At 58.7% G+C, this 23,408-nt stretch overlaps 2 protein-coding genes across 13 annotated transcripts; both read left to right on the plus strand.

Annotated features, from left to right (window-relative positions):
• Positions 1–415: 415 nt before the first annotated feature.
• TPM2 (tropomyosin 2) lies at positions 416–14,167 on the plus strand. 12 transcript variants are annotated; one of them, XM_064642524.1, is made up of 9 exons: positions 416–662; positions 1,498–1,623; positions 7,886–8,019; positions 9,055–9,172; positions 9,294–9,364; positions 9,594–9,669; positions 10,321–10,383; positions 10,725–10,794; positions 13,863–14,167. In XM_064642524.1, the coding sequence occupies exons 1-9, from the start codon at positions 549–551 to the stop codon at positions 13,943–13,945; spliced, it is 855 nt and encodes a 284-aa protein (XP_064498594.1). In that variant the 5' UTR covers positions 416–548; the 3' UTR covers positions 13,946–14,167. The 12 variants fall into 12 exon arrangements, with proteins under 12 accessions (XP_064498594.1, XP_064498596.1, XP_064498593.1 ...); XM_064642526.1 differs by lacking the exon at positions 13,863–14,167 and adding an exon at positions 12,591–12,890; XM_064642523.1 differs by lacking the exon at positions 13,863–14,167 and adding an exon at positions 11,125–11,924 and having other exon boundaries at positions 421–662.
• A 3,758-nt stretch (positions 14,168–17,925) lies between these two features.
• LOC135407651 (gamma-secretase subunit Aph-1b-like) lies at positions 17,926–22,940 on the plus strand. The gene is made up of 7 exons (XM_064642879.1): positions 17,926–18,147; positions 19,328–19,498; positions 20,592–20,665; positions 20,815–20,937; positions 21,269–21,396; positions 21,630–21,753; positions 21,990–22,940. The coding sequence occupies exons 1-7, from the start codon at positions 18,035–18,037 to the stop codon at positions 22,025–22,027; spliced, it is 771 nt and encodes a 256-aa protein (XP_064498949.1). The 5' UTR covers positions 17,926–18,034; the 3' UTR covers positions 22,028–22,940.
• The last annotated feature ends 468 nt before the right edge of the window (positions 22,941–23,408 follow it).

Genomic DNA, 23,408 nt, shown 5'->3' on the forward strand with positions numbered 1-23,408 from the left:
TTGCAGTGACCGGGCATGTGGTTACCTGTGTCAGTGTCAGTCACGTCATGTCCTCTCGCGTGGGGACTGCTTTGACCTTTGACTGGAGTCAGTGCCACCGGCATACCCCTAGCTCAGTGCCCCAGGATGTCCTTTGCCCGGTGCCACTGGGGTTCCCCTGGCCCAGCGCTACGGAGTGTCCCTCAGCCAGTGTCCCTGGGGTAGCACTAGGGCATCGCCCCGGAGTGTGCATCGCCCAGTGCCACCGGGGTACCCGCACCACAGTGACCGGGGGTGCCCGGGGCCGTGGCAATGCCCTCCGGGGGTGCTGCCCCCCCGTCCCGCTCGGTGCGAGGGCCAGTGGCGAGCCTGTCCCTAAAAGGTGCTGGCGGGCGGCGGGGGAGGCGCCGGGGCCGACCCTGCCCAGCTCGGCCCCTCCCCAGCTTTTAGACGGCGCGGCGGGGCGGGGAGCGCAGTGCCGGTGCTCCCGCCGCTCCCGGTGCTCCCGCCGCTCCCGGTGCTCCGCGTCCCGCTGCCGTCCCGCGCCCCGCCGCCGACCCACCGCCACCATGGAGGCCATCAAGAAGAAGATGCAGATGCTGAAACTGGACAAGGAGAATGCCATCGACCGCGCCGAGCAAGCGGAGGCTGACAAGAAGCAGGCAGAGGACCGCTGCAAGCAGGTGGGTGTCCCACGACCTTCTCTGGCATTGCCTCGGGACCCTCTGTTCTAGGGGTGGCCAGCCCAGGGGACCCCATTCTGCTGGGTGTCCAGCCCAGAGACTCTCTGCCCTAGGGGTGTCCAGCCCTGGAGCCCCTGTCCTGCTGGATGCCCAGCCCTGGGGACCCCATCCCTCTGATTGTCCAGCCTTGGGATCCTCCACCCAGCCCCAGGGACTTCCCCACAACGGTTGTCCAGCCTGGAGTCCCCTGTCCTAAGGATGTCCTGCCCCAAGCACTGTGCCCCACTGGGTGTCCTGCTTGTGGATCCCAACCTAGGGATTGCCAGCCCCAGAGACCTTACTTCACTGGGACCCCATCCCAAGGGGCCTCATCCCCTATAGGCCTGTCCCTAGGGTGCAGCACTTCAGTCCATTTTCCCTGAGCCCTCACACTGGTCCCCCCAAACATGCCTTATCTCAGCAGGACATCCCAGTGCCACCTCCCTATTCCCGTGCCAGGGAGAACCCTGGGGACTGTAATACTCCCACCCCACTGACACGGATATAGGGACACAGATTGGCATTCCCCAGAGCTGTGTCCCCAAGTCAGGAGTTCTCCAGTCCCTTACACAGGGAGGAAGACCACCCCCCCCTTACACCCACCAGGCTCAGGCATGCTGGGGGGGACAAGAGCATCCCAAGGAGATGTAGATCCAAAGCTGACAGAAGGAGCATGTCCATGTTCTCCTGCTGTGCCCCCACACCCTGGGTGTCACAAGGAGGAGGGTGGCCATCCCCTTTCAGCCTTGCAGACACCACCATCCGTCCTGACCCTTGTCCTCTGTCCTTTCCCCAGCTGGAGGAGGAACAGCAGGGCCTGCAGAAGAAACTGAAGGGCACTGAGGATGAGGTGGAGAAGTATTCCGAGTCTGTCAAGGAGGCCCAGGAGAAGTTAGAGCAGGCAGAGAAGAAAGCCACAGACGTAAGTAGGCACGCCAGCAACTCCTCCCCCGTGCAGGCGGGCGCTGGACCTCGGCGGAGGGGGCGGCGGTTAAAGAAAGAGGGGGCCCTTATATGGAAAGCGTCCGAGGGGAAGACTGTCAGGATCCCATTCCTGCGATGCTGACATCGAACTGGGCTGATGGGTCCTGTCAGGGGTGCAGGGGCCAGGCCAGCTGTGGTGGGCAGTGCTGGAGTGGCTGATCCTGTCTGGAGCTTTGCGGGCAGCCGACAGCCTGGCTCCCCAAAGCTAATGGGGACAAGTGTCCAGAGCTGTGTCACAGGTCCCCAGGCACGCACCTCCACAATGCTCTTAGGAGAACTGTGGGGCTTAACAGGCAGTGGCAGAGCAGGGAAATGGTCAAATCTCTTGCTGTGCTTAGCTGCTGAGTGCTGGCCACAAGGAAAAATGTTCAGGGTGCATGGAAGGGGACTTTGAGTGGGATGTGGGTGCGTGGATTTGGGGTCCAATGTGCCACCTTGTACCCTGGGAAGGGCAAGACAGGAAGAGTTTTATTTAGTGCCATGACTGATGTTTCTCCTGGGAAATAGATCCCTCTGGGGAGATGTTAGGAAGGTGTTGAAATTGGCTTGTGCCTGGCCAGGATGAAGGGTGGAACAGCTGTGTGCGGCCATGGGGCCGCTCAGGAATGGGGTATAACGACCTGTGGTGCCACACAGGGTATTTGACACCCTATAAATAAATCCTCCTTTTGATAGTCAGCCCTTCTTTGATGAAAACCAACCCTGGAAACTGGAGGAGAAGCTAAAGGAGAGCCATCTGGAGCACAGCCAGCAGGGCATGGCCAGGCTTTTTAGGATTGAGAACAAAAAATTCAATCCCAGCTGGTTTATGGAGCTAAATGGGGGAGATGTGTCAAATCTCTGAGGGGGCCACTGAGGACAGGGGTGACCAGACAAGGACAAGCAGCGGCAACATAAATCCCTGTGGCAGCCCAGAGCCCCTGGGCAGTGGCCAGGGGGTCCCCCAGACTTGTTTACTGATCCAACAGACCTGCCCTGGTTTAATTAGATACTTAACAAAGTAGTTAAAACATCAAAAATCCTCTGAAAGGGCACATTTATCCTGGAATGGGGCAGGCATGCCAAGCTGGTCAGGGTGGCTGCTGGGTGCAGTGGGGTTCACACTGGTCTGATTGGATCTGTGCTGATGTGGGACAGGGCAAACTCAGTGTGGCTGAGAGTGGATGGGACGTTTCCAGTGTGAAACTCCAAGGAAGGGGCAAACGGTGGCACTGGGCAGATGTCAGCTATGGGATGCAGAGTGATTTGCTGCTGACAATGCCATCCTGGGTGGGGAAGGTGTGTTTCCCTGCTCTTGGTCCACAGTGGCTGGGCAAGTCTGTGGGCTTTGACATGGAGAATCCCATACCAGCAGATACAGCGGATAGAAGCCACCAACCACTTCAGGGAAGGGCCAGAGCAGGAGCCATGGTGAAGGAACAGTGTCAGGCTGCAGGCTGGATGCAGCAGGACTGAGGCTCTATCACCAGCACAGCCACCCCAGGTCCATGCCAAAGCCTAGACAGGCTGTACCATGTGTGGGGCTCTGGGAGTTACCAGGTCCATGTGCCAGGGACCTGGATGTGCTGACAGCTCTAAGTGCCAAGGCTGGTGTCATCTCCTCCCTGGTGCGAGGTGCAGAACAGCTCCTGGCTTCAGCAAGGAAGCACCAGGCAGATCCCTAGAGTTCACCCACCATTCTCCCCATGGCTGCTAGGATAGTGCTTGCCTGTGTCTCCATCCCTTGGCCAGGTCAGGGCCCACACCAGTGATCCAGATAGCCTCCTGCCCTTGACTAAAAGGTCAATGCCTTAAAAGAATAAACACCTGTCCCATTCCAGCACTGTCCTGCCACTGGCACTGGATGGCAGTGCATAAAGGCCATGGGGACTGCACTAAGGAGTGCAAATATGATGCCCCAGGCACTTGAAGAGGGGGCAGATGGTGCCACAGAGCAGGGAGTGCCTGACTCCTGATCAGCGACTCCACAGTGCTGACAGCGCCTTCCCAGCAGCTCTGCAAGGCCACTGTGGTCCCATCACCTCTTGTACCCAAGAGGGACAGCCCATGGTGACCGGGTCAAGATGCGGGCAAGGGCTGTTGGACACAGTGCAGCTGAGACAGCGGGTTTAGCCAAAACAGCTCCCTCCATCCCCCCACATCCCCGGCAGTGGCCTGTCCCCAGCCACCTCAGAGGAGCCTAGGGAAACTCCAGCGTTCCCAGGCCATGATCCCAAAAGCTTCACCCATGTTCCCGCCCCAGCTGCACTCCCCGGCCAAGACTTTGCTCTTATTTGGTGATTCCCTGAGCTGGTGGGAGGGAACGGGACTCTGCTGGGAAGTGACTGCATCTCGGGGTGGGGCCACAGCAGGAGGCACCTAGCCTGGCCACAGCAGGACCAGAATGGCTGCCCCCCAGTCTGTCCCCCACATGCCTGCAGCCAGCTCATCCCTGCCCCACTGCTGCCAGGAATCCTTGTTTCTGCTCTGGGCCCCATGCCCCAGCTTGGGAGCACTCCTGGCACCCAGGCATCAGACTGGGAATGGGGCAGGATCAGCCGGGACCAAGGCCAAACCCATGGCCAAGCCCAAGGCCTTGTGCTCCTAGGGGACCCACAGGATTGCCTCTTCCAGTGCTGCTTGGCAAGGGGACACAGAGCTGCAGAACACAGACAGCAGTGTGGCTGGGTCACCCCCAGGACCCCTGGCCCTGGAGCTGATGGCAGCTGGTGGGGTCATCCTGGGAACTGACATCCCTGGAGGCAGGTGTGAAGTGCAGTAAGGGCTGCCTGGGAGCTGTCAGAGCTTCTTAAGGGAGGATTGAGTGCCAGCCAGGCTTTTCCTGATGGATCAAGACATGTGCCCCAGCCGGGGTGGAATGTCAGGAGCTGGGGGACTGGCCTGCCCTAGAGGACACAGCCCCTAGGGCAGCTGGGTTGTGCAGGGGGCTCCATGTGCCCCATGGAACTCTGTAGGGTTGCCAGACAGGTCCTCACTTGAAGAAGCAGATGCCAAGGGACTGAATGAGATGGATGTTGGGGACCTGGCTGCAGCCCCAGGTACTGCTGGAGGACACCCTGGAGCAGGCTCTGCTTCATACCTCTTATTGACTTTCTACAGGGAAAAGTCTATGACCCTCCTCAGTTCTGCAGCAAGAAGCGCAGAGGGCAGCACTTTGGGAGCACTCATGGATACACTGCTCCTGTGGCTGTGTGGCCTCGAGGATCAGGCTCCAGCACCCACAGACTCTCTGGACTCTTGGAAATATTTGAATCCATTTTCCTGGGGTCCTCTCCATCGCTCTGGGGGATTTCAGTGGGACTGTACATCCCTGGCAGGGGAGCACCATACACCCTGGGCACGGAGGGGACTGCATGCCTGCCTTGGGGGCCACTGTGTGCCCTCCCTGGGTGTACCATGTGTCCTGCCAGTGGGAACTACGCATCTGCCTGGGAGGATGTGTGCTGACTCCGGCTGAGGGGACAGTGCGCTCTGTCTAGAAGCCGCTGTGCATCTTGCCTGGGTGAGGGGTGTGACCCCTGCTGGGGAGGACCACGCGTCCTGCCTGGAGGTCCTCCTTATGTCCTGCTTGGGATGAGGGGCCCTGCGCACCCCTCCCGTTGTGGGAACTGTCCCCTGGCGGGGGTGGGCACTGCGCGTCCTGCCCGGGGGAGCGGCACTGCAGGTCGGTCGGAGACAGCAGCAGGAGAACGAGGAGGAGGAGGAGCAGGAAGGGATGGAGGCAGGGCGGGCGGCGGGAGCGGCCGCTGCCTGAGCGCTTCCTGCCCGAGAAGGGCGGATCCCACAAAGGGCTCGGCGGTGTGGCCTCCCCGCCGGCAGCCCCCGCCATGGCCAGCGCCAGCTCTATCGATGCCGTCAAGAAGAAGATCCAGAGCCTGCAGCAGGTGGCCGACGAGGCGGAGGAACGCGCCGAGCACCTGCAGCGGGAGTACCATATCGAGAGGCAGGCCCGGGAGCGGGTAAGGGCCGCCGGGATGAAAAGGGGGCGCGGCGGAGCGGGGGGCGCCCCGGCGGCTCCCCAGGATGCCCCGGCGGCTCCGGCCCCGCTGCCAGCATCCCTCCCGGCGGGCTGCCCCCGGCCCCCCGCGCCCCTCGCCCCGGTAGCCGGGCTGGCTGCCCCCGGGGCGGAGCGGAGCGGAGCGCGGGGCGGTTTCGGGGGAGCCGACGGGAGCTGCCACCCAGCTGGCGAGAGCCCCCGGGGCAGGGGGCTTGGGGCAGCCTCCTCCAGCCGCCTCCCTCCTCCGTGGTTCTTGCGCCAGAGAGATGCTGCTTGCCGGGTTCCCCGGGGCTTCCCGGCTGGCGGGGCGCTGGGAGCGGCAGCGGCAAGCCCTGCCTTGGCTCTTCCTGGGATCGGGCGCATCCTGGGAAAGGATCCCCTCCCTCGCAGGCTGGCGTGCACAGCTCAGAATCCCATGCCCAGGATCTTGTCTAGCTTCCAGCGGGCTTTGCGGTCCGGGCCGCGGCAGTCGGAGAGCCTTTATCTCTCTAGCCTGTCCCTTCGTGGGGACAAGCCATCCCTTCACACAACCACTCTGGCAACGGGATGACATTCCCAAAAGTCAGCTTGTTCGTGGTTTGGCTTTTTAGTTGTTGAGGCTTTTTATTTTCTTCCTTTCTTTCTGTTTCCTATGCCCACTCTTTCTACATTCTCACCATATCAGGAGCGGCAGAGCTGGGTGCGGTACCCAGGTTGTTGTCACTCGGGCTGTGTGCGGAGGAAATGGCCCCTTCCTGCAGCCACAGATCGGGTTCCCCGGTCTAGGAGCTGCTGGAGAGCTCATGTTCCCCAGTGTCCATCCGGGCAGCTCTGACCCACTTTGGAGGTGATTCCCTGGGAAAAAAAAGCTCCCGACGAGGTGAGACAGATGCTGCAGGCAGAGCATCGCCCTGCAGGGGCCAGTCCCAGTTCCCCACTGGGCAGTCTGGCAAGGGACCAGCTCTCAGAAAGCCCAGAAAAAAGGTTGTTCATGGGGCGGAGGTGACTGTCGTACCAGCTGTGGGGCTGGCTGCCCTCTCAGAGAGGTGCTGGCTGCGCCTGTCCCCACCCTGCTGCCTCCTCACAGGGGATCGAGGATGCTCAGTGCCATGCAGGGTGACTGCAGAGTGACAGCCCCTCGCTGCTCCCGTGGTCCCTCTGCTTGGCTAATGTCCCCCAGGGCATTCCCAGGCTGGAGCATGAGGCTGGATGGAGCTGGGCACTGCATCCGGCCAGTCCTGCTCCAGCCTGTGTATAAGCAGGAGACATTATCCCCTGTGTTGGTGCATGGGGCTGCTCCCCATGGCGAGGTCTCAATGCCACCCATCCCTTTGTATCCGGATGAGGTCTTCCTTGCACTATCCCCCCCACTCGGTGGGAAGCGGAGCTGAGAGCTGCTGAGGCAGCGTTTCCCGACTGTGGCGATGGAGCTGGAGGCCTTTACCAACTGGAAAGAGTGCGAGGCCAGGCGTCAAGGGACTGGCGGAGGGCCAGGGCCACTGCTCCTGGCCAGCCCCAGCTCCCAGCCCTGTGCGTGGGGAGCCTGGGAAAGGGAGGGCTCTGGTCCAGTGGGTCCTGCCAGCCGCATCTTGGCCGGGTGCCAGCCTGCCGAGGGCGACTCGCTCCACTGCCCCCGGCGCTGTGCTGTACATCAGCTGAGGGGGCTCCGTGCTGGATTCAGGCTGTCCTGTTGCACAGGGCCATGGGGGTTCCCGCAGGAGAAGCTCCCAGCTCGGTCTGCCGCCTCTGTAAACAGGAAATCCTTAAGCGGCTCCCGATCTCCTTTTCGGGAGCGAAGCCGCACAGGGCATTCCTCCCCCTGAACTCGCTTTTCTGCAAACCCCAAATACCGCCCCTGTGACGGCACGGCTGCCACAGCCACCCTACCCCAGGGAACATGGCCTGTCTCTCCCCAGGGCAGGAGCCGGACGTGCGAGGACCTGGTGGAGGGGCTGCACGTGCCAGTCTGGGTTGCAAGGCTGGGAGAAGCACTAGGGATGGGGATAACTCTGTTGTCCCTATGGAAAGGCAAGGGGATGCATGCCCAGCCATCCCATTCCAGTGAGTGCTGGCTTGTTGCACAGTGCCAAGGGGGTGTTTCGGATTGTAAATGCAGAACTAACCACTGAAAATGCTTTAAAAAGTGTATATATATATATATATATATATATATTTGTGTGTGTATGTGTGACATGGAATGACTGAGGAGTTTCTGCTCCCCCAGGCTGAGGCTGAAGTGGCTTCCCTCAACCGCCGTATCCAGCTGGTAGAGGAGGAGCTGGACCGAGCCCAGGAGCGCCTGGCCACCGCCCTGCAGAAGCTGGAGGAGGCTGAGAAGGCAGCTGATGAGAGCGAGAGGTGTGATGGGAAAGGACAGTGGGGGTGGTATCAGGTGGGGGTATTGATTGCAAGCAGCCCCCTTAGTTTTGCAGTGAGGTCCCTCTGAAAGGACCTCATGTGGTTTATGTTGGTTTTCCTGCAGACTCCAAAGGGAGAGAGCAAAGCCACAATGCAAAGAAGTCCTCCAGGCACAGGCGTTCCTAAAAAGACTGAAATTTCCAGAGCATAAAATCCTGATAAAATTTACCTGGTATTTATGAAAACACCAGACTGTACCCGAAGACAGAGGAAGCTAGGAACGTATTTTCTTACCCAGAGCAGCGTCCTGTGCTCAGGGTCTCAACAACAGCCCAGGAGGCAACATCTGTGCCTGGGAACTAAGTTCAGATTTGACAACAAAACAGCCTAATTCAAAAGCAGAGCTACAAAGTGTGTGTTGCCCCATCCTTATGGCAGGCAGGTTTCCTGGACAGGAGCTGTGCAGGCAAGGGCACTCAGGTTTGTGGGAGTGCCTGGACATGTCACAGTGTTCCAGACAATGACGTGAGCTCTTCCCTCCATTGGCAAAGACTAGTTTGAGTAACAGCATCTGAGTGAGAGGAGAAGAGTCTGCAGGAGTCCCTTCTGTAGGGGTTCACAGGGTTTGGTAACCCTGTTTGTGAGCATCATCCAGAATGAGAAAGGCTTTGCCACAGGATGTTCTCTAGCATTTCCTAAAGGCTGCTGGCCTGTCAGGCTGTTTTTGTGGAGGTTGTGGCTGGCTCATCTTCAGCTGCACACTTTTTTACCGCTACAGATTGGGTTCAGGACCTGCCTGATTGAGGGCCACCACAGCCACATGTCCTCACTCTGGGGCGTAGCCCTGGAGTCAGCTCCACTGTAATTGTGCACAGGAGCATTTTTAGGGTACTGCTAGTGACCCTACTGTGTGGGGTGGCCAGCAAGTGCCAAGCAATGTCCTGTGTCTCTGGAGGATGGTGAGGTTAGGGTACAGATGTGCAGATGCCACCTTGATCCACGGCAGTAACATCTTTTGGCTTGGTCTTTCCTCAGAGGCATGAAGGTCATTGAAAACAGGGCCATGAAAGATGAGGAGAAAATGGAGCTCCAGGAAATGCAGCTGAAGGAGGCAAAGCACATAGCGGAGGAGGCTGACCGCAAATATGAGGAGGTGCATACCCCCTTCCCCAGTCCTGACCCCCTGGCAGCACCCAGAGCCACCTCCTCGCAGCCCTGTGCCCCCAGCTGGGGCAAGCACAGGGCCAACATATGCCTCTTTCTCCCATCAACAGGTCGCCCGCAAGCTGGTGGTCCTTGAGGGAGAGCTGGAGCGCTCAGAGGAGAGGGCAGAGGTGGCAGAGAGGTGAGCAGGGCTCCCGGCAGGCAGTGTGCAGGGGTCCCACACAGCCCTTGCCCCAAATCCCTGGGGCATGGGGATAGGGATGACCCTCCTTGGGAGTGTCAGGGCCTGGCATTGGGGTGGTCCTTGGGATTGCAGGCTGGGGGCAGGGGGGTGCCAACCCACCAGCATCACATCCTTGACCCTGTTCTCTGCTGTCCCCCCACCCCGGGGTGCCCCTCTTTCACCCCAGCCGAATGAGACAGTTGGAAGAAGAGCTGCGGACCATGGACCAGTCTCTCAAATCCCTCATTGCCTCAGAGGAAGAGGTACTGGGGCAGGGGTGCGGGGCGATGTGCAGCAGCCCCCCTCTCTCTGTCGCTGTCTCTCGAACCATGCGAGCCACCTCTTTCTTCTGCACCACTGCCTCTACCACTGGCCTCCCCTCACCTCCCTCTCCAGCAGGTGCAGGCTGGGCACGCTCCTCCATCCCTCCATCCCTGCTTCCCTTGGCAGGGCCGGTGAGAGCCCGGCTGGTGGTAATGCACGAGGTGTCCGTGCAAGGAAGCACAAGGAATGGATGAACAGATGCGTCCCGGCAGCTCCTGCTCGCAGCAGCTCTGCTCCTTGTCCACGTGCACTGAGTCTTCTCCTCTCTCAACTTGTTTTCTCTCTTTCTTTCTTGCTACCCTGTGCCCGTTCTTTCTGCTCCTGCTCTTCTCCTGCCCTCTGGCCCTGCTCCCCCCCTCCTGCCGGCCCTGCTTGGGATGTAGTAAATGTGGTGACCTAGAGGAGGAGCTGAAAATTGTCACCAACAACTTGAAGTCCCTGGAGGCCCAGGCTGACAAGGTAGGACCCAGTGAGGCTGTTGAGGCTGGATGGAGTGCGTGGGGTGTGGGGGTGCTGTGATCTCCTGCTAGAGTGAAGGACAGATGAAGGTTTCCCCTGGGGCTCACAGGTGCCTGTCTCTGTCTCTGCAGTACTCTACCAAGGAGGACAAGTACGAGGAGGAAATCAAGCTTCTAGGGGAAAAACTGAAGGAGGTAAGGAGTATAGGGCTGCCACTGCATCAGTGCAGGCATGAGTTTGCCATCCTGAGTGGATTTTGACCCCTTTATGCCCATGTCCTCTCACAGTTTCCCAAACTGCAGCTCTGCGGCATAGCAGGTGCCTGGGTCTGGGATGCCCCTCTATGAATCTGTTCTGGTTTAGGGTGTGAGGCTCCATGGGGCCTTTGACTTTTCTTGTCCATTGCCTTTACCAGAGGAGCGCTTGTGGAGAAGGGTACCAGAGATGCAAATGAGGCAGATTTGGAGTGCAGTGCAGCCTGCACCGCCCCTGTGGTGCCCTGCAGCTCACCCTCTCCCCACTGTGCTTCCCACAGGCTGAGACCCGGGCGGAGTTTGCAGAGAGGTCTGTGGCGAAGCTGGAGAAAACCATTGACGACCTAGAAGGTAAAATGTCCCCGCCAGCCCTGTGTTCCTCTTTCCCAGGGCATCACTTGGCCACATTGTGCCCCTGGTGGGGCTGGACAGGGCTTGGCCAGGGTGAGGGGGTGGGTAGGGGTTCAGGGAGGTGGGAGGCTGGATGCCATGGTGTCTGGTGCAGGAGTGCAGAGCTGGGGTGTGGGCTCTGCCTTTGGGTGGGGAATGGGGTCACATCCATGCCGCCTGTGCCTGCATGCTCCTGCTGCCCTCAGCCCGCCGCTCACAGCCACTCTCTCTCTCCACCTTGTGCCCCCCACTCTGCTCCACCATCTGCCCCCTGCCTGCTCCCACCTGCAGATGAAGTGTATGCGCAGAAGATGAAGTACAAAGCCATCAGCGAGGAGCTGGACAATGCACTTAATGACATCACCTCCCTCTGAGCCCCCTGCTGGGCACCAGCACTGCGCCCCTTCCCCACTTGCCTCTCCCCTCCCCAGCTCAGCTACTTGCCTGCCTGACCGTCCCACCTCTCCCCACCCTCTCTGTCCTCCTCTGTCCTTCCTAGCCTGTGCCTGTCCGTCGGCTCCTTTGGGACAGGAGCCGGCCCAGGGTGTTCCCGCTGTACCCCTCTTTGGGGAGACAAGATGTAGGTGCTTAGAACTGTTTGGTCAGGGCAGGCCAGCAGCTCCATGGAGTCCTACATGCTGGCTGAATAGTGCCTGTGTAGCAGGTCTGTGCCATGGTATTGCCCAACAGGGATCAGGGCTGTGCCTAGAAGTCTTTTGCTCCAGCACCTCCCTCCTTGGCTCCCCAGCAGCAGAAGCACTGGGGACCCTGCAGCTCCGGGGATGGGGGGCCATCTCCCCCCCACATACTCCCAGCAAAGCCCCTCGGTGCTGCTTGCTGGCCCCAGGATGGGGATGACCTGCATTGGGGAAGCGGCACCTCCACTGCCAAAGCTCAGGCCTGGGGGATAGAGGGTTGGGCCCGACTGTGCAGTCACCTCCTTCCCTGGCAGGCAGGCAACCCCCAGCTCCTCCCTCACCCCGCCTTCTGTCCTTTGCACATTGCTCTTCAGTTTGCATCTCATGACTTTTCTTTAATGTTCTGTCCCTTTGGTTTAATGAGTTGGTTTCAATAAAATTTCAACATTGGTTTCTCCTTTGTTTTCTTCATGCCACTCTATCCCTCATCTCCTGCCTGTCTCACGTGGGTCCTGTCAGCGGTGTGGTAGGAGGTGGTTGCAGGCAGCTCGCAGGACCCCCGGGGTAACCATGGCTGAGACCCGAGAGGCTCCTGCACTGCCAGGCTGAGTGGAACAGGGCCCTTTGTGCTGACCCCAGTCACCCTCTGGCTCTCATACACAGCTTTCCTCATCTCATGCCATCTTCTCCATGACTCTTTTGGAGTGAAACATGAGGGTTAGACCTGGTCCTCTCCATTTGCTGTCTCCACTCCCAGACATTTCCTGCAAGCAGCAGTCTCAGCCCTGTTATGTGTCCTGCATCACCTTCCCTTGGTGAAAGAGCTGGTGCTACCCTTCAGCAGTGATCTCTTGTGATCCCTAAATTTGTCCTTGATACCCCTCCTCTTTCCTCACCACCATACTGTGCCCCAGAATCCAGTTCTCAAATTGACGGATCTGCAGACCTGTCCCTGTGCCAGTACTGGTTTGCCTCCTCCTGCCAGTCCAGCTGGTCTCTGCTGCTAGCTGGGCAGCTGTGGTGTTTCCACTGAGGGCTTTGGGGAATGCTGTCTCTTTTCACTAACTCACTTTTTTCTCTCTCTTTCCTGTGCTGCGTTGACGTCTCCATTTTCTCTAGAGCGCTCTCAGCAGGAGGCCGAGAAAAACCGTGTTCTCACTAACGAGCTGCGGGTCATCCTTACTGAACTTAACAACTGAGCTGCCCAGAGCTCCTGGCCCCGGCCCAGCCTCCCTGCCCTGTTTTGGCCAGGCTGGCTCAGGGCTGGGAGCCCCTACCTGCTCCCCACTGGTGCAAGGCGAGGTGTGAAACCTTGGTTTATCCTCACAGGGGTAACTACCCTGCGTGGGGGGGGACAGGAAGCCCCTCTGGAGCCTGATTGTTTTTTTTGTGGGAGAGGAATAAGGGTTTTGTGATGTACTGGGGTGCCCACATGGTGATGGCTGTCCTCTGGCATCAGCCTGGCTCTGCCAGGGAGGGAGGTGGTGGTTTGTATCGCTGCTTTCCTCCCCTTGTCCCAGGAGTTGATGGGCAGCCTCTTCCTCCTCACTCTGGTCACCCCAAAATGTGCAGGGAAGATCCTCTCAGAAAGGGGTCCCTGCAGGGTGCCAGGATCGCTGGGATAGGAGCTGGGGACCCAGCAGCACCCACTGACCCAAACTTGGGGCAGAGGACAGGGAAGAGACCAGCAGGGTGCACTGGGAGATGGGGCTGGGTAGGCAGAGCTCTTGTTCCATCCCCATCTCCGGGGAAGGAGGATGCCATTTGGCAGTGAACACCAGAGGAGGCTGCCTTGGCAGCAGGCTGCCTGGCAGAGCTCATCCCTGTAGCCTTGTTAGCTCGGCTCCTTATCTTTCTGTTATCGTCTCTGCCTGCCCTCCCAGGCTGTTATGAGGTTGTTGTCTCACTCCTTTTCTTCTCGGAGCACTGCTGGGTCATGCAGCAGTGGTCAAGCTGGCTCTCCGCTTTCACTGGCAAAGGGTTTGTGCATGTGCCCACAGCCAGCCAGTGCTGACGCCTTGGGGCTGGCCAAGTCATGGTCCTCACCGGCGGCACGTGTGCTGCGGAGGGCTCAGCCATGGGCCACGGGCACCGTGGGAAGATGGAAATGCTGAAGAGCAGCAACTGCCTGCCCCAGTGACCAGCCCTGACTGGCCTGGGTGCCCTGGCAGGTCCCAGAGTGGCTGGACTCATCCCTGCCGGAGATGGGGTGGTTTGTGTGGACTCTGCTCCACCAGGAATGCCCCATCTGGCTGGAGGCCACTGCTGTACTGAAATGTCTGTCTGTGTGCGTGTGTCTGTGCTTGGTGTGGTGTGTGTGGGTCCGGCTGCACCTGGGTACCCTTGGGTTGTGTCTGTGTGTGTGTGTCTGGGTGTCCCTTGCATTCACAGAGAGCCTGGCCAGTGCCAAAGAGGAGAACGTGGGCATCCACCAGGTCCTGGACCAGACCTTGTTGGAGCTGAACAACCTCTGAGCTGCCCTGGAGAGCCCCCATCCCTCTTCCCTACCCAACACGTGCACCTCACTGGCATGCTCAGGACATCATCAGCTGAACTGCATCTTGGCCAAATCCACACATCCATTGAGAAGGGAAGCCCTGCAGCCTTACAACATGGCTCAGGGACATCTTGTCTGTGCACAGCCTGACTGGCTCTGTCCTGTCTTCATGTCCAAATATTAAAGCAGTTTGACAAGATGCCTGGCTGCATTTGGTCCTTGTGGGCGGGCACAGGCACTGGGAGGTGGGGTGGGGGTCTCCCTGCCCAGTTCGTGCAAGGAGGCTCTGCAGGGGCCCAAGTCCACAGCCAGCATATGGATATTCTCTGTGGCTGTGGGGGGTTCAGAATGATAACATGGCTGTGTTTCCTCATTTCCATCACTTCCTTGGAATGCAGAGGAAACCTCTGCATCTCAAGCTCAGTCTAAATTCATCATCCTCTTCAAGTAGAGAGTGATAGACTATGTCACTGGCATGCCCCCTTCCACATTCTGCATGCTATCTACTTGGCACCTGGGGAAGCCACAAGGTCTTTGACCTCTCCATGGAGTCTGCTTCAGGATTCCTGTGTATGACACTGAGGAAACATACAAACACATGACCACGCGTGCACATGATATTAGTTATTGGGGTCTGCTCCATGTCTGGGATTAGCTGCTCACCCTGTGTAGCAGTTGCATTTTCTATTACCCTTGACTGAGGGATAGCTGTATAAGCTAGCAAACATCAGTGCAGCAGACAACCACTTCCCAAAGTGTTCAGGAACTTTCCTCCTGGCTTGCTATATTTTCTCCAACACAAATTGAAGAGAAGCCAGATGTGTCTCATTGCTGTCACCAAAACAGGCTGGATTTCCTGGGGATGCCCAAAGTCATGATCTAGTCCTGCCCTTTGCTTTGGGCCCCTCCATGATGTGTGCCAAGCCCTGTTGTCCCACGGCACCCAACGGATATCCCTCTAAAAGCACAGCCACATACTGACAGGAAACACAATTCATGCTGACCCCTTGTCGAGCCAGGCCATCGCCCCAGCGAGCGACCGCCAGGGATAGCTTTTGTTATCTGCTTTCCTTTATTTGCTGAGCCTCTCAGCTCAGGAAAGGAGGGTGGTGAGATTGCATCTCTTTCCTGCCCAGGTGCTGCTGGCCTCCTGCCCTCTCCCTGGCCCAGCAGTTTTGTGGTTCCAAGTCCTTCTCCAACAGGTAAAAAAGCTCCCTGCGCATTGGGTGCTCATTTTCTGTTCATCCTCCAAAGGGTGCAAGGCCTGTCATGAGCTGCAGCCTCCCACCCTGGACCTCGGTGAGCAGGGGGGGAGGACAGTACACACTGTCTTGGACTGCTGAGCTGTCCCTGTGCAAAGGCTGGAGCTCCTCCCTGGGTCTACCTTGTTTTCTTGCAGTGCATCAGCTGAGCCACTCTGTTGTTTAGTCAAAGCACCTTCCAGGCAGGGGATTGTCTGGTTCCAAAAAGAACCAGAGTGTAAAATCACCTTTCCTCTGGAAGCCTGCACCCTGTGCTGCAAACAAGCCTGCCCTGTGCTCTGGTCAGGGTGCGTCCTGGTGCCCAGCCTCTGTCGCCTTCCTGCTGGGACAAAGAGCCCTTTCACACCCACTGTTTTTTCCCCATTAGCTGCTGCTGCCTCCTGGTTTGTACCAGTCCATCTGACTTAACCATTTACAACCCTCTGCAAGGACTTTTTCATTCCTTTGAACTGTCTGTGGTTTGGCAATAATATCCTGATATCTGTTCCCAGGTGATGCTCTGCCTGGGAAAGACATGAGCCATTTCGTGGTTCAGCAAAGCTTTGCACTTCCTCCATTCTCCCACCCATCTCCTTCCCCCACATGGCCCTGCAGAGAGAGAAGACAGCCAGGGAAAGCCCTGGGAGGCTGGGGCACCGTGGAGCAGCTGGCATGGGAGTTCGACTTAGAGGCATGTCCCCCATGCGCCACAGGCCCATGCTGAGGACTGAAGCGCCTGTCCTCTCCTCTCTTCCTCTATCTGCACATCTCCCACTGAATTTCAACCTTTGGATTTGTTTCTCCTGGCCTGACAGACTGAACATCTCCCCAAAGAGCTTTCAGCCCTGTCATGGGCTGCCACCCCATTGATAAACCACCCCATTAATATCTGGCAGCCTTTCACCTCTGCCCTCTGCCCCAGTTTTCTTGCCTCTCTGGCGTCTCATTTCATCTCCAAATCCTTCCTGTTCAATACCCTTGAACTACACGCTGGAGGGGGAGGACCACACAAAGAGTGTCTGAGATATTTTGATATGTTGAGCTGTGCAGAGCCAGGCACAGACCACTGTCACCCCTCAGTCCCTCCCTGCATTTACAGCTTGAGAGATTGGGGTGAGGTCCAGAAGAGCCACGTTGTCGAGCTGTGCAGGGTTTGTTGCAAGGCTCTGGGGGTTTTCAAAACAGGTCAGGCAGCCTGAAGCCAAGTGTCACACAAATCCCCCTGTCCCCAGATTGATATTAGGGACTTCTCAATGCCAGCAGAGGACAAGGCAGCTGGAGGGAAACATGGACACCAAAACCACGTGGTGCTGTCTCATTTCCATATGACTTATGAATGCCCCACATGCAGTGCTTGGTACTGCACTACACACTGGGGCTGTGCTGCCTGTGAGGGAGTGTGCAGTGAAGGAGGATGTGTGGCCCCTGCTCCACATGCTCAGGGGGAGTTGGGACCAGCACTGGAGCACCCCTGCAGCAAGACAAGCCTATGGCAGCGTGACAGGCAGCAAGGGACCCTTGGGGAGCATTCATTGTATTGGTTTAGTAGTTGCTGGCCCCAATGTTGATTAATTGTCTTTCAGAGCAAAAGTAAATAAAAAGCACTGTTCTCAGGGTTCTGTTATGTGATGCCTTTCTTGCAGGATGTCTTCTCTATGTTGATGTTTATTGTCCTTGTGGACTGGGCTAGGATCACCATCTTGGTGCACTTCACAAACGATTTCCTCTGGGCCAGGTGGTCTGACTCTGAGCTGTTTTGCAAAGAAGTTACAAAACCTTAGGCAAACTTGTGCCCCATTTCCTCCTCTGGGGTCCCTTTTGCCAGTGCATGACTCGGCCCTGCAAACCCCAGCAATCCAGCCAAATTCCAGTAGTGTCCCTGGAGCGAAGATCCAGCCTCCAACTTGCTGGCTGCAAGGGCCAGGGAGTGGGCTGGAGGGGCAGTGCCACAGGGTTTCCCAGGTTCAGGAGAGCCCTCTGTGTGCCACACTGGAGTGCTCTGCTGTGGATTGTGCCTCTCAGGAGCAGGGCCATGAGTATTTCATGAATAGATGCTTTGAGACCCAGACCCCTCAGAAGCTTTGAGCCTGGCTGCAGGTGTGCCGAGACAGGCACGGGGGCCAGTTCAGCACCTGCAGAACTCGACATCCTGTGCACTTGTCCGAAGTCTTCTGGGGGCAGAAAGGGTGTGCGTGAGGGTGTGGGTGCCAGTAAGTGGGAGTGGGTCCCGAAGTCCCTTTCTTTGTCAAGTCTCGTTTGGGTTGAACACACAGGTGGAGGGAACACAGACTCACAGAGCCACTGAGGCTGGGACACCCTGCACACCCTGGTCCCTGGGTGGCCGTGGGGACAAGGCCAAGCTCCCCGGGTACAGACTGTGTTCCCACACAATCACAGGATGCCCCGAGCTGGAAAGGACCCACGGGGACCATCAAACTCCAACTCCTGCCTCCTGCACGGGACACCCCCAACAATCCCACCACGTGCCCGAGAGCGTTCTCCAAACGCTCCTTGCGCTCTGTCAGGCTTAGCGCTGTGACCCCTTCCCCGGGGAGCCTCTTCCAGCGCCAGACCCAGCTCCGCGCTCAGCACCTTCTCCCGATATCCCACATTCCCGCCCGTGCGTCGTGACGTCACCGTCAGACCCGCCCACCGCGGTCAGGCCACTCCCCTCCCGGCGCGGCCCCGGTGGCCGCTTCCGGCGGCGGCGGCGCGCGCAGCCGTGACGTCACTGGCCCCGGAAGGGCGGCGGAGGGGGAAGGGCCGCCGGGCCCGTCCGGACCAAGCTCCGCGTCCCGTGTGTCCCGGCCCCGTGTCCCGCCGACATGACGCTCGCCGTCTTCTTCGGGTGCACCTTCATCGCCTTCGGGCCCGCCTTCGGCCTCTTCCTCTTCACCATCGCCCGCGATCCGCTCCGCATCATCATCCTCATCGCCGGGTCAGTCCCGCGGTGGGGGCGCTGACGCTGCTGTGGGGGCTGATGTGGGGCCAGGATCGGTGCCGGGAGCGGTGTGGGGATCACGGGGCGCAGGGACCAGTGCTGGTGCTGGTACCAGTACGGGTGTGACAGGGGTGCTGGTACCAGTATGGGAGTGAAAGGGATGGTGGTACCAGTGTGGATGTCACAGGAGCACTGGTACCAGTACAAGTGTGACAGGGGTGCTGGAACCAGTACAAGTGTGACAGAGGTGCTGGTACCAGTGTGGGTGTGACAGGGATACTGGTACCAGGATGGGTGTGACAGGGGCACTGGTACGAGTGTGGGTGTGACAGGGTGATGGTCCCAGTGCCTGTACACGACCAGTATGGTCATGACGGGGCACTGGTGCCACTGGTGGTGCTGGTACAATATGGGTGTGAAAGGGGCACTGGTACCACTGCTGGTAGTGGTACCAGTATGGGTGTGATGGGGTGCTGGGACCAGTGCTGGTGCTGGTGCCATATGGGTGTGACAGAGGTGCTGGTACCAGTATGGATGTGATGGGTGCTGGTAGCATGAGGGGCATGAGGCATGTGACTGGTACTGGCTGAGGCACCCTCATGGGACCAGTACCTGTGCTGCTGTGGGCTCAGTGGGGTCACCAGTACTCATACTGGTGCTGTTCTTTGCATGACAGGAGCACCAACATTGTTTCTCTTACTGTCAGAGCCATCGGTACATCATGGACACCAGTACCTATATTACCAGTACCAGTGGAGGGTTGGGAGTGGTACTGGTGCGTGTGTGCAGCTGGGGCACTGGCACCAGTATCGCTGGGACCAATAGGGTGTGGTACTGCTGCTGGCATGAATATGATCCTGGCACAGGTGCTGGTACTGCTTTGAGCACAACAGGGGCACTGGTGCCAGTTCTGGTGAGTGGTGGAGCAGGAGTGCAGGCACAGCACAGCATTGGGACCAGTACAGGCACCACCTGCCTGGCACTGGGACCAGAGCACAGCATTGGGACCAGTACAGGCACCACCTGCTCGGCACTGGGACCAGAGCAGCGCTGGTGCTGGTGGGAGAGCAGGCAAGGCTGGGGCACAGCTGCCATGCCAGTACCAGCACAGAGGTGTGCTGGATGGTCCTGATGGCCCCGGCATAGCCCCAGTGCCAGCAGGCTCTGTCTCTTGCAGGGCTTTCTTCTGGCTGGTGTCGCTGCTGCTCTCGTCCCTCATCTGGTTTATCGCAGTGAAAGCCAGCGACCCGCGGGATGAGCGGCTGCAGAAGGGGCTCCTGATATTTGGGGTGATGTTCTCTGTGCTGCTGCAGGAGGCCTTCCGCTTCCTTTACTACAAGCTCCTCAGGTAATGGTGTCTCCCCTGCTGTGCCAGTGCTGCTGGATGGTGGTCACGGCCGTGGAGGGTGTCACGTGTTGTCCGGGAGCTCCTGGGCTGGGGGGGATGTCACATGTGGCACCAGTCATCTCGGTGCTCTCTGGGAGTGCATGGGTGGCACCTGTTCCGATGTGTTGACCTCAGTGGGTCTCAGGTGGTGGAGCAGAGCAGCCCTAAGGTCTGGAGGACCTGGTGCCCAGACCAGCCCGGGACACAGTCTCAGTGCAGCCTCGGCAGCTCCCGGCCTCCATGGTGCCACTTGCTTGGAGTGCAGGGTTTGTGCTGCCAGGTGAGCACGTGCTGCACTCTGTCCTGTGTGTGGACAGATGGACAGACACTGTGCTGGGGCTGTGCAGACAGGCATTGGGCAGGTAGTGCTGGGGTCGGCATCCCTCATAACCTCCAGCTTTCCCGGGTGGAAGCTGGGAGTAGGCCAGGGGAGCCGGGGCTCGCAGTGCTCCCTGCGGCAGGGCACTGTCGGAGGCAGGCAGGCAGAGGGTAGTAGTGCTCCACAGAGCAGCCTCTGACACAAACCACTGCGTTTTGCTTGCGGATCTCCAGATCTAAGCTCTGCTGCCCTCCCTGGGCTGAGGAGCTATCTGATGTGCTCACCCGCCACACCTCTAGCTGATAAAAATTATGAAGCCTCTCCCAGTTTCTCTCCCCAAAGAATTTTTCCAGCTCCTTCCTTGTTTGTCAACATCTTTCTTGGAGTATAAATGCAGAGATCAGGTGCAGCCTCCCTTGCCTGCACTGGAGCTGCTTTCCATGTGGGGGTGCTGCTGCTTGCCTTACACCCGATGTCCTACTCACCCCAGCCCTGCTCTGCTGGGCTGGCTGGCACCCACATTCCTCTGTGGAAAATCTTTCTGTGTGGCTTCACGTGGTGTTCACATGTCTGGTTTGCCTGGTGGTACAAGTCACACGGATGTTCTCCGTGGTGGATGTTGCAGCTTGAGGTGGGGAGGTTACCAGGAGGATGACATAGTACAGATTGAGTACTGCACCATGCCTCAGGAGATGGCTGGGCTGTGTTGGGCTCCACTGTGCTCTCACCCCACAGGAAGGCTATCGAGGGGCTGGTGGCCCTCAGTGAGGACGGCTGCTCCCCCATTTCCATCCAGCAAATGGCATATGGTGAGTGCTGTGCAGAGCAGGGCACCCTGACCGCAGGGCTGGGCGTGGTGCTGGGAGCAAAGGGAGATTTTTCATGCCAGAGCTGGCTGGGAGGTGCCTGGCGTGGCCCCTAGGAGGCTCAGGGCTTGACAGTGTCCCTGTCCTGGCAGTGGCTGGCGTGGGCTTTGGTCTCATGAGCGGCGCCTTCTCCATGATCAACCTGCTGGCGGATGCGTTAGGGCCTGGCACTGTGGGCATCCATGGGGATTCGCAGCTGTACTTCCTGACCTCAGGTGAGTGACTGGCACCCTTTGCTCATGTCTCTGCCCCACTACAGAGGCAGCAGAGCCAGGGGGGATGAAGTTTTCCCTCCATGCTGTCCTCTCCATGCTACACCCTCACCCATCTGAGCTCCTGTCACATCTGTTTGTGCCAAACCCTTCTTTTCTGTCTCCTGTGACCCTCCCTGCTCTTCTCTCCCATCTCTCCCTGAGTGTGGGAGAGATGCTTTAGCTCCTCCCAGTCCAGCCCAACATTATCTCTACTTCCCCATTGTTCCCCAAGCCTGCAGGCCAGGTCAGGGTGGGCAATTCCCTGATGACACCTCTCTGCTGCTCCCTGCAGCTTTTATGACCATGGTGCTGATTTTCCTTCACACCTTCTGGGGGATCCTCTTCTTCCATGGCTGTGAGCATCGGCGCTGGTGGGAGATCGCGGCGGTCGTTGTCATGCACCTCACTGTTTCGGGGTCGGTGAGTAACTGGGAGCAGAGCTCTGCACCCGGACCTGTATTTGGGGTACTGGTCACCATGCTGGGGGGAAACAATCTTTGGCACTAGCGAAGCAGCTGGCCCTTCACAAACCAAATCCTGGAGTTGGTGTCCTCTGTCCCACTGCACTCACTGAGGTGGCGACACTGCCACACATCCTATCCCTCTCCCTCTCCTGCGTGCTCACCCTTCTCTTCTCCTGCCTCTCTCCGCAGTCATTTTGCAACCCCCTGTATGTGGGCAGCCTGGTGCCCTCCTACATGCTGATGGCTGCTGCCGCTGCCTGGGCTTACCTACTGTCGGGGGGATCTGCGCAGAACCTGCGGCGCTTCCTGCTCTGTAAGTCCTGCTCTGTAAAGGGCATAGGGACACCGTGGGTCCTGCTGGGTACCAGGACTCATGCTGGGATGGCAAGAGGTTGTCCCTGTGGCTGGAACAAGGACATCATCCCCTTGTCTCCCAGACGAGGAGAAGCAAGTGGTTTTTGGGGCCACAGTCAGGTTGTTGCCTCTCCTGGGAGAAGTGGAGTCAAGTGTTTGGTGAAAACTGACCCCTTCTCCTCTCGGTTCCTGCAGGTTTACGGAGCGGAGCCAGCCCCCAACCAGGATCCTGAGGCCCTGCAGGATGTTCCTGTCCCCAGCCACCCCTGCCCTCCCCTCCTATCCTGGTGGCAGGATCAGCCATCACCTTCTCTGCAATATCTTTTCTCCTGGACTCGGGGACCCTGGCCAGCCCCAGCAGGGCAGGCGCTGGGGTCCGGCTGTGGCAGCCAACCTACCAACCAACCAGTGTGGCTGGGACTGGCTCACTCCAACACCCCTTTGGGAGCCCCCGTAGAACAGCTCAGTTTTGGGGGGCCTGACTCCACTGGCCCTGCCGTGAGCTCAGCCCTAGTTAGCTTGCCTGTGAAGGATGCTACCTTGGACTGCTGGAGTCTTGAGCCCAAAGAAACCCATCGCTTCTCCCCCCACCGCCGCAGGCGTGGTGCCCCCCGTGCCCGGGCGGGGCGCCCGCATTGCCTCCCTGCTGCAGGGTGGGGGAAGGGGCTTTGCAAAGTGCTGCCGTGCTCTGGCTCACGGCTGACCCTTGTGGGGCTCCTTTCTCCACCTCTTTGCCCAGTCTTGCTACCACAGGAGCCACGGCCCAGGCGCTCACCTGTGGTAGCGCAGTGAGCTGGTATCTTGGTACAGCAGGATGGTGCTGGGGGACCCAGGGGTACTGAGAGCTCACAGGGTGGGAGGAGAACGGGGGAGAAGGCAGTATCCAAAGGGCCCAGTGGACATGGAGGGTGGTGGAGGGCTTGGGAGGAGATGCAATGCCACAGCTGTTGCCGGCACAGATTTGGGAGAGGGTTCAAGGGACCATTTCAATGGATCATTGCCCTCTCCTGTTCTTGGGGATTTTCAGGCGGGTACCAGCCCTGATTCTGTGCCACAGGGCTGGGAGGGAGAAACTGCCATCGGGCTGAGAAGGCAGTTTTATCTGTAGTGGGCTTTTATACCAATAAAATTAAGTACCACAGAGAAGTGGGTGCTGTGTGTGGCCATCGGCACTGCCCGTGTGGGGAGGGAACAACCAGTGGTGGCAGTGGCTTATGCTGGTGTGACTCAGGGAGAATGGTCTGGCAATTGCAGGCCCCATGTGCCTGGAGGGCTTGCTCCTGCTCTGTTCATCCTAACAGGGGTTAGGCTCTAGGTTTACAACTTTGAGGTGGAGGCTGCTGAGGGCTGGAGTCTACAGGTTCCTCTCCTCTCCCAGGCCTTGGTTTTGCCACTTGAGCCACCACAGAAGGTGGGAGGTAGCCCTGAATCTGGGGCTACTGTGGCTAATCTAGCTCTGATAGATCTGGAGGTGATCTGGGTGGGGGCTGTCCAGCAAGCAAGCAGTGGCTCTGCCACCTGCAGCTCTGCCTTTCTCCAGCCCTACCAAGCTGTAGCTATGTTTTTTCAATGCTTTGCACAAATAAGAGGAGGAAGAAGTCCCAGAGTGATGGA

The sequence above is a fragment of the Pseudopipra pipra genome, chromosome Z (assembly GCF_036250125.1).
Source record: "Pseudopipra pipra isolate bDixPip1 chromosome Z, bDixPip1.hap1, whole genome shotgun sequence".
Classification (NCBI taxonomy): Eukaryota; Metazoa; Chordata; class Aves; order Passeriformes; family Pipridae; genus Pseudopipra; species Pseudopipra pipra.